Source organism: Oncorhynchus tshawytscha, linkage group LG13 (genome assembly GCF_018296145.1).
Source record: "Oncorhynchus tshawytscha isolate Ot180627B linkage group LG13, Otsh_v2.0, whole genome shotgun sequence".
Classification (NCBI taxonomy): Eukaryota; Metazoa; Chordata; class Actinopteri; order Salmoniformes; family Salmonidae; genus Oncorhynchus; species Oncorhynchus tshawytscha.
In genome coordinates this window covers 22,330,314-22,341,617 of record NC_056441.1, presented here as the reverse complement: position 1 = coordinate 22,341,617, position 11,304 = coordinate 22,330,314, and the positions used below count along the sequence as shown (strand labels likewise).

Below are 11,304 nucleotides of genomic sequence, written 5' to 3'. Positions count from 1 at the left end.
TATTTCCCCACAACATAACATAACGGTGTAGGCATACTGCAGCTACTTCTTCAAGTTGTAGATATAAAACGTGTAAATATAAAGACAAGTATGCCAATATGCTAACATATAGAAACAGTTAGGCTATCGGGTGAGCGTTAAATAACGGTTTTCCTAAGGATGTGGGGACAAAAACATGCACACTTTTGGGCATGAGTGTTTGAGGATGGAATCATTGAAAAAATATGCCAAATAGCCTTGCGACACGCACACCAGACACCCCCCTCTGAGAAACGTTTTCTCCTCCTCCTCCCTCTCTCTCTCTATTCGTGCGTAAAGACGCACAGCCGGCTTGCTTGACCGTTGCTGTTGCTCAAACCTTGACCGTTGCTGTTGCTCAGTTCGCGCCACTGCCCATCCTTCAGGTTGGGAGCCGTGACGTATTTACTGACAGGGACACGCGAGTTTTCGCGCCGGTGCTCTATTTGCTCGCGAAGGCACTATTTGGGGAGATAAACCGAACCAACCGTCCCGTTCCTTTCCGTTTTACCGTTTTGCGTCAACAAGTTCACCTCCAGACTCTTAGTCTGTGTCTGTCACCGGGAGGGAAATAACGGGACCGCTGCTCTCTCCTGCTTCACAAACTCACCAAAGGAGATTTATTTCCATGAAACTCTTGATTTTTTTTTTTTTTAAACACCGGTGAAAACCCGAATCGGAGCGCGCAGAGAATGATGGCACGCCGCATTGACCGAAATCTGGTTTCTTTGTCCATGTTTGGATACTTGGTTTGGCTAACGGTGGTTTCTGTCGTTCACGCTGACGGTAAGTTTTTCTACATAAATTGTGACACCCTGTCCTTTTGTAACGGTGTCGGGTGGTTACCTGTGGCGCCGAGCTGTCAGCATCTGGGGTCTTGCGCCCAACTGGACAGCAAAGAGGGAGTGGGACCTCTACCTTTAAGGCTGGGACATTGAAGGACAAACTTTTCAACCAACATTCAGAAACATATGCTACTATTCCAACCTGGTTTTCAAAGTAAAACTGGGGCATACAATTGAACAGCTCCGCTACCAAAAGCTTATACGTATGGTAGCCTGTTGCGCATGACCGCTACTTTGAGTAACCTTTGTGAACAGGATTCTGACTTGGTGTTGGGCTGGCAGTCAGTTTCTCTCTCTCTCTCTCTGCAGTGAAATATGAAGGATTTGTGTGTCTATCTGCACTCGCTCATACAGACCCACACTGCTTTCTTTGGCCTTGTGAATTCTAAAAGATGAAATGTAATGATGTAAAGATGTAAAGATTTCTCTATGAAATGAAAAAAGCTCAATACATTTTAGTTGTAAAGTTTATTTGAGATGTTTTGTGTGTCATGCCAAAGTAGCCCTATTTATTTACTTATGACATTTCTTTGAAATCTGAACATGGACAGCCTAACTGTCATAGTGAAGCTGTTGATGATGATGATGATTGATGATGGTCTGATTGATGATAGTCACTACAGGGTGTGTATATCGAATCCTCCTTCTATTGTCCATAATGTCACTAGGGGGCACTAATCCTAATATGCTGCTGATATAGTACAGTATGATCCAAGATCAGCCCTGCTGTTTGCCTCCCAATGGAATGGAATCAGATAAGCTGATCCTGAATCTGTACTGTAGTTATGATCACTCTTTACTTTGGAGAGATCTTGATGGGGGAAGAAAATGAATCAAAGTTACTTTACAATATTACTTTGTGTGGAAAGTAACATGTTATATGTAAGCAATAAGGCCCGAGGTGGTGTGGTATTTGGCCAATATACCACGGCTTAGGGCTGTTTTATGTATGACGTAATACGGAGTGCCTGGACATATATCACAAACCCCAGAGGTGTCTTATTGCTATTATAAACTAGTTACCAACGTAATTAGAGCAGAAAAATTCATGTTTTGTCATACCCGTGGTATACGGTCTGATACCGCGGCTGTCAGCCAATCAGCATTCAGGGCGAGAACCACCCAGTGTATAACACTAGTTATATTGCTTTGTGTTACTTTCATGGGAAGAAAAAAAATATGTCGGAAGGAGCAATGCTAGCCTGTGTGCTCTAACGAAGATAGTCTACTTACTAACTCAGGTTTGGTCACTAGTTTCTCCTTTCATCTGTGGCGAGGCTTTCCTGTGCTAGTCTACAAGTGCTACTCTATCACACGGGCTGCTTAATTAGTTATATTTACTGTAATCTTACAGATTTCCTATCTTTTCATTCAAAATATTTTTCTCAAGCAGCCAGTTCTGGTTATAGACCACACTTCCACAGACCCATAGAGATGTATAGAAGGCACACTTGCTACTAAACAGGAAAGCCCTCTATGGGCTATTCTATCACAGAATCGATCAATGGCAAAGATCAGAGGTGTGGCCTCTATACATTTCTATAACAATTAGGGATGGGATCATGGAAACACGTGCCTGGTAGAGATATGATTCTGAAATATAATGAACATGTTACTTTACAAGTAATCTGATTATGTAACAGTTGCTGTTACCTTCTACACTGATTAACAGTCCATAAATGACCTTTAAAGACAGTGTTAACAAGGTATCTGCTGTGTTCCTGTTGTAAAGGTGTTCTTTCCCCAGGTCGTGTGTTCCTATTGGACCAGAGAAACAAGTCTGACTCCGGGGGATTGGCTGAGGCGGAACATGCGTGTGCTTCCCATGATGCCCGGCTGGCGTCAGCCGAGGAGCTGCGTCACGCCGTGGTGGAGTGTTCCTTCTCTCCCTGCACACGAGGATGGCTGGACGGGGGCAGCGTGGGGTAAGACACACACACTGACATGTTTTAGGTGGGTCTGGGTGTGGCCTGTATCCGGACTGTCAGGCCGTGTTAGATATGTATGTGTGCTGCGTGTTGGGCTAAACAGTTGTGTGTGTGAAACAAGACACACGTTTAGAGAAGAAAAAGCGACAGAGGAGAAAGATTCAGGGAAAGAAGGAGAGAGAAGGAGGGAGGGCAGAGAAAGCCTCCTCTGTTCTTCTCTAGAGGGGGAGGGAATTCTGAGCCAGGGTGTCATGCTGACAGCCACCTCCATTTACACATTTATCTCCACAGCAACATGACACACAGCTCCCAGAGAGAGGGAGAGAGGGAGAGACATCTAGAGAGAGAGAGAAAGACGTCTCTAGACGTCTCTCTCTCTCTCTCTCTCTCTCTCTCTCTCTCTCTCTAGATCAACAAAAGTGAAATAAACAATACAAAATTAACAGTAAACATTACACTCACAATAGTTCCAAAAGAATAAAGACATTCAAATGTCATATTATGTCTCTATACAGGGTTTTAATTATGTGCAAAAAAGTACAAAAGGGAAAATAAATAAACATAATTATAGGTTGTATTTACAATGGTGTTTGTTCTTCACTGGTTGCCCTTTTCTTGTGGCAACAGGTCACAAATATTGCTGCTCGATTGGATTTGAGTTCAAATTCTTTGTGGGTCTGTGTAATCTGAGGGAAATATGTGTCTCTAATATGGTCATACATTTGGCAGGAGGTTAGGAAGTGCAGCTCAGTTTCCACCTCGTTTTGTGGGCAATGTGCACATAGCCTGTCTTCTCTTGAGAGCCAGATCTGCCTTCGGCGGCCTTTCTCAATAGCAAGGCTATGCTCACTGAGTCTGTACACAGTCAAAGCTTTCCTTAATTTTGGTTCAGTCAAAGTGGTCAGGTATTCTGCCACTGTGTACTCTGTTTAGCATCAAATAGCATTCTAGTTTGCTCAGTTTTTTTGTAAATTCTTTCCAATGTGTCAAGTAATTCTCTTTTTGTTTTCTCATGATTTTGTTGGGTCTAATTCTCTCTCTCTCTTTCTATCTCTGCTTTGACCAGTTCACACCCTCTTCCTAGGTTTCACAGCTTATCAATCATCTATCACTCATCTATATCTCTCTACATCTTTATGTGGATTCATCTTCTATTCCTCCTCTCCCTCTCTCTCTCATCCCTCTCTCCCCCTGAGTGAACTGACTGTTATCCACCACTTTCCTCACTAACACACCAATACAGAGCTTTACACCAGACTAAATACTTGGATATAGACTATGGACTAAGGTGTTATCAACAGAGCTAGGCAAGTAGGAAACCATTTGATACATTTTCTTTATATCATAAAGGGAAACACCCTGTCTTGAGAGACTGATTCAAGTGTGTGTTTGTGTGCCTATGTATTTGCATGTGTGAGTACTCATATATTGTCCCTTATATTGTGTGATGTCATATATCCAACCAGTTCGAGTGTACAATACAGGCTATCATGGAAAGGAGCCTACCACTCAGATGTATGGACTGTATGTATGGATGAGATGTATGGACTGTATGCATGGACTAGGTGTATGGACTAGATGTATGGACTAGATGTATAGATTAGATGTATGGACTGTACGTATGGACTAAATATATAGACTGTATGTATGGACTAGATGTATGGAATAGCTGTATAGACTGTATGTATGGACTAGATGTATGAACTGTATGTATGGACGAGATGTATGGACTGTATGCATGGACTAGGTGTATGGACTAGATGTATGGACTAGATGTATAGATTAGATGTATGGACTGTACGTATGGACTAAATATATAGACTGTATGTATGGACTAGATGTATGGAATAGCTGTATAGACTGTATGTATGGACTAGATGTATGAACTGTATGTATGGACTGTATGTATGGACTAGATGTATGAACTGTATGTATGGACTAGATGTATGAACTGTATGTACGGACTAGATGTATGGACTGTATGTATGGACTAGATGTATAGATTGTACGTATGGACTAGATGTATAGATTGTATGTATGGACTAGATGTATGGACTGTATGTATGGACTAGATGTATGGACTAGATGTATAGACTAGATGTATGGACTAGATGTATGGACAAGGTGTATGGACTAGATGTATGGACTAGATGTATGGACCAGATGTATGGACTAGATGTATAGACTGTATGTACTAGTTGTATGGAACAGATGTATCGACCAGATGTATGGACTAGATTTATGGACTGTATGGACTAGATTATGGATTGTATGTATGGACTAGATGTATGGACTGTATGTATGGACTGTATGAATGGAATAGATGTATGGACTCTATGTATGTGCTAGATGTATAGACTGTATGTATGGACTGTATGTATGGACTAGATGTATGGACTGTATGTATGGACTAGGTGTATGGACTAGGTGTATGGGCTGTATGTATGGACTAGATGTATGGACTAGATTATGGATTGTATGTATGGACTAGATTTATGGACCGTACATATGGACTGTATGTATGGACTAGATTTATGGACTGTATGTGTGGACTAGATAATGGATTGCATGTATGGACTAGATTTATGGACTGTATGTATGGACTAGATGTATGGACTAGATGTATAGACTAGATGTATGGACAAGGTGTATGGACTAGATGTATGGACTCGATGTATAGACTGTATGTACTAGATGTATGGACCAGATGTATGGACTAGATGTATGGACTAGATGTATGGACCGTACGTATAGACCGTATGTATGGACTAGATTTATGGACTATATGGACTAGATTGTATGTATGGACTAGATGTATGGACTGTACGTATGGACTAGATGTATGGACTGTATGTATGGACTAGATGTGTGGACTCTACGTATGGACTAGATGTATAGACTGTATGTATGGACTAGATGTATGGACTAGATGTATGGACCGTACGTATGGACTGTATGTATGAACTAGATATATGGACTAGATTTATGGACTATGTATGGATTAGATTATGGATTGTATATATGGACTAGATGTAGGGACTGTATGTATGGATTAGATGTATGTACTGTATGTATGGACTACATGTATGGATTGGATGTATAGATTAGATGTATAGACAAGATGTATGGACTAGAGGTATAGAGTGTATGTATGGACTGTATGTATGGACTAGATGTATGGACTGTATGTATGGACTAGGTGTATGGACTAAATGTATGGACGGTATGTATGGACCAGATGTATGGACTAGATGTATAGACTGTATGTATGGACTAGATGTATGGACTGTATGTATGGACTACATGTATGGATTGGATGTATAGACTGTGTGTATGGACTAGGTGTATGGACTAGATGTACGGACAATATGTATGGGCTAGGTATATGGACTGTATGTATGGACTAGATGTATGGACTGTATGTATGGACTAGGTGTATGGGCTGTATGTATGGACTAGATGTATGGACTAGATTATGGATTGTATGTATGGACTAGATTTATGGACCGTACATATGGACTGTATGTATGGACTAGATTTATGGACTGTATGTGTGGACTAGATAATGGATTGTATGTATGGACTAGATTTATGGACTGTATGTATGGACTAGATGTATGGACTAGATGTATAGACTAGATGTATGGACAAGGTGTATGGACTAGATGTATGGACTCGATGTATAGACTGTATGTACTAGATGTATGGACCAGATGTATGGACTAGATGTATGGACCGTACGTATAGACCAGATGTATGGACTAAATGTATGGACGGTATGTATGGATCAGATGTATGGACTAGATGTATAGACTGTATGTATGGACTAGATGTATGGACTGTATGTATGGACTAGATGTATGGACTAGATGTATAGACTAGATGTATGGACAAGGTGTATGGACTAGATGTATGGACTCGATGTATAGACTGTATGTACTAGATGTATGGACCAGATGTATGGACTAGATGTATGGACTAGATGTATGGACCGTATGGACTGTATGTATGACTAGTATGTATGGACTAGATTTATGGACTATATGGACTAGATTGTATGTATGGACTAGATGTATGGACTGTACGTATGGACTAGATGTATGGACTGTATGTATGGACTAGATGTGTGGACTCTACGTATGGACTAGATGTATAGACTGTATGTATGGACTAGGTGTATGGACTAGATGTATGGACTAGGTGTATGGACTGTACGTATGGACTAGATGTATGGACTGTATGTATGGACTGTATGTATGGACTAGATGTATGGACCGTACGTATGGACTGTATGTATGAACTAGATATATGGACTAGATTTATGGACTATGTATGGATTAGATTATGGATTGTATATATGGACTAGATGTAGGGACTGTATGTATGGATTAGATGTATGTACTGTATGTATGGACTACATGTATGGATTGGATGTATAGATTAGATGTATAGACAAGATGTATGGACTAGAGGTATAGAGTGTATGTATGGACTGTATGTATGGACTAGATGTATGGACTGTATGTATGGACTAGGTGTATGGACTAAATGTATGGACGGTATGTATGGACCAGATGTATGGACTAGATGTATAGACTGTATGTATGGACTAGATGTATGGACTGTATGTATGGACTACATGTATGGATTGGATGTATAGACTGTGTGTATGGACTAGGTGTATGGACTAGATGTACGGACAATATGTATGGGCTAGGTATATGGACTGTATGTATGGACTAGATGTATGGACTGTATGTATGGACTAGGTGTATGGGCTGTATGTATGGACTAGATGTATGGACTAGATTATGGATTGTATGTATGGACTAGATTTATGGACCGTACATATGGACTGTATGTATGGACTAGATTTATGGACTGTATGTGTGGACTAGATAATGGATTGTATGTATGGACTAGATTTATGGACTGTATGTATGGACTAGATGTATGGACTAGATGTATGGACTAGATGTATAGACTAGATGTATGGACAAGGTGTATGGACTAGATGTATGGACTCGATGTATAGACTGTATGTACTAGATGTATGGACCAGATGTATGTACTAGATGTATGGACCAGATGTATGGACTAAATGTATGGACGGTATGTATGGATCAGATGTATGGACTAGATGTATAGACTGTATGTATGGACTAGATGTATGGACTGTATGTATGGATTGGATGTATAGACTGTGTGTATGGACTAGGTGTATGGACTAGATGTACGGACAATATGTATGGGCTAGGTATATGGACTGTATGTATGGACTAGATGTATGGACTGTATGTATGGACTAGGTGTATGGGCTGTATGTATGGACTAGATGTATGGACTAGATTATGGATTGTATGTATGGACTAGATTTATGGACCGTACATATGGACTGTATGTATGGACTAGATTTATGGACTGTATGTGTGGACTAGATAATGGATTGTATGTATGGACTAGATTTATGGACTGTATGTATGGACTAGATGTATGGACTAGATGTATAGACTAGATGTATGGACAAGGTGTATGGACTAGATGTATGGACTCGATGTATAGACTGTATGTACTAGATGTATGGACCAGATGTATGGACTAGATGTATGGACTAGATGTATGGACCGTACGTATAGACCAGATGTATGGACTAGATGTATAGACTGTATGTATGGACTAGATGTATGGACTGTATGTATGGACTACATGTATGGATTGGATGTATAGACTGTGTGTATGGACTAGGTGTATGGACTAGATGTATGGACAATATGTATGGGCTAGGTATATGGACTGTATGTATTGACTAGATGTATGGACTGTATGTATGGACTAGGTGTATGGACTAGATGTATGGACCGTATGTATGGACCAGATGCATGGACTAGATGAATGGACTAGAAGTATGGACTGTATGTATGGACTGTATGTATGGACTAGATGTATGGACTGTATGTATGGACTAGATGTATGGACTAGATGTATGGACTGTATGTATGGACTAGATTATGGATTGTATGTATGGACTAGATGTATGGACTGTATGTATGGACTAGATGTATGGACTTGATGTACGGACTAGATGTTCGGACTGTATGTATGGACTCTATGTACGGACTAGATGTATGCACTAGATGTATGGACTGTATGTATAGACTAGATGTATAGACTGTATGTATGGACTAGGTGTATGAGCTAGATGTATGGACAAGATGTATGGACTAGGTGTATGGACTGTATGTATGGACTAGATGTATGGACTGTATGTATGGACTAGGTGTATGGACTAGATGTATGGACTGTATTTGTGGACTGTATCTATGGACTGTATGTATGGACTAGATGTATGGACTGTATGTATGGACTCTATGTACGGACTAGATGTATGCACTAGATGTATGGACTGTATGTATGGACTAGATGTATAGACTGTATGTATGGACTAGGTGTATGGACTAGATGTATGGACAAGATGTATGGACTAGGTGTATGGACTGTATGTATGGACTAGATGTATGGACTGTATGTATGGACTAGGTGTATGGACTAGATGAATGGACTAGGAATATGGACTGTATGTATGGACTAGATGTATGGACTGTATCTATGGACTGTATGTATGGGCTAGATGTATGGACTGTATGTATGGACTAGATTATGGATTGTATGTATGGACTAGATGTATGGACTGTATGTATGGACTAGATGTATGGACTGTATGTATGGATTGGATGTATAGACTGTATGTATGGACTAGGTGTATGGACTAGATGTACGGACAATATGTATGGGCTAGGTATATGGACTGTATGTATGGACTAGGTGTATGGACTAGATGTATGGACCATATGTATGGACCAGATGTATGGACTAGATGAATGGACTAGAAGTATGGACTGTATGTATGGACTAGATATATGGACTGTATCTATGGACTGTATGTATGGACTAGATGTATGGACTGTATCTATGGACTAAATGTATGGACGGTATGTATGGACCAGATGTATGGACTAGATGTATGGACTGTATGTATGGACTACATGTATGGATTGGATGTATAGACTGTATGTATGGACTAGGTGTAGGGACTAGATGTATGGACAAGATGTATGGGCTAGGTATATGGACTGTATGTATGGACTAGATGTATGGACTGTATGTATGGACTTGATGTACGGACTAGATGTACGGACTGTATGTATGGACTCTATGTACGGACTAGATGTACGGACTGTATGTATGGACTCTATGTACGGACTAGATGTATGCACTAGATGTATAGACTGTATGTATGGACTAGGTGTATGAACTAGATGTATGGACAAGATGTATGGACTAGGTGTATGGACTGTATGTATGGACTAGATGTATGGACTGTATGTATGGACTAGGTGTATGGACTAGATGTATGGACTGTATTTGTGGGCTGTATCTATGGACTGTATGTATGGACTAGATGTATGGACTAGATGAATGGACTAGATGTATGCACTGTATGTATGGACTAGATGTATCCACTGTATGTATGGACTAGATGTATGCACTGTATGTGTGGACTAGATGCATCCACTGTATGTATGGACTAGATGTATCCACTGTATATCTGGACTAGATGTATCCACTGTATATCTGGACTAGATGTATCCACTGTATGTATGGACTAGATGTATCCACTGTATATCTGGACTAGATGTAGCCACTGTATGTATGGACTAGATGTATGTTTAACGCAATGCACACATCTCATTGTGCTCCTCTTCTGATGAGGTTTACTGATAAGAGAACACTGCAAACTGGTCAAATAAAAACCTTTTGAGGCCTCCTGTGTGGCGCAGTGGTTAAGGGCCATACATACAGTCCATCAATAGAGTGCATATACATCTAGTCCATACATACAGTCCATACATCTAGCTGCAGTGCAGCGCCAGCTGTGCCACCAGAGACTCTGGGTTCGCGCCCAGGCTCTGTCATAACCGGCCGCGACCGGGACGTCCGTGGGGCAACACACAGTTGGCATTGCGTCGTCCGGGTTAAGGAGGGATTGGCTGGTAGGGATATCCTTGTCTCATCGTGCACCAGCGACTCCTGTGGCGGGCCGGGCGCAGTGCTCGCTAACCAAGGTTGCCAGGTACACGGTGTTTCCTCTGACACATTGGTGCGGCTAGCTTCCGGGTTGGATGCGCGCTGTGTTAAGAAGCAGTGCAGCTTGGTTAGGTTGTGTATCGGAGGACGCATGACTTTCAACCTTCGTCTCTCCCGAGCCCGTACAGGAGTTGTTGCGATGAGACAAGATAGTAGCTACTAACAATTGGATACCACGAAATTGGGGAGAAAAAAAGGGGGTAAAATTCAACAACAAAAAATTAAATACAAAATTAAATAAAACCCTTTTTGTTGTAAACTGTTTAAATCACTTAAACGACATGTACAGAACGTTAGCTTTTAGAATTTAAACCCCCTGTTTACCTCAGTTTACTATGTTCAGTTCAGAAGGTTTTTCACAACAGGGT

At 40.8% G+C, this 11,304-nt stretch overlaps 1 protein-coding gene across 1 annotated transcript in view; it reads left to right on the top strand.

The window, feature by feature from the left end:
- Window positions 1-348: 348 nt before the first annotated feature.
- Window positions 349-11,304, top strand: part of susd5 (sushi domain containing 5) — a 31,280-nt gene continuing 20,324 nt past the window's right edge. Inside the window, exons 1-2 of the mRNA XM_024443381.2 lie at window positions 349-804; window positions 2,611-2,788. Of these exons, the coding sequence (XP_024299149.2) occupies window positions 711-804; window positions 2,611-2,788 (272 nt within the window). The 5' untranslated portion in view covers window positions 349-710. The remainder of the gene's footprint in view (window positions 805-2,610; window positions 2,789-11,304) is intronic.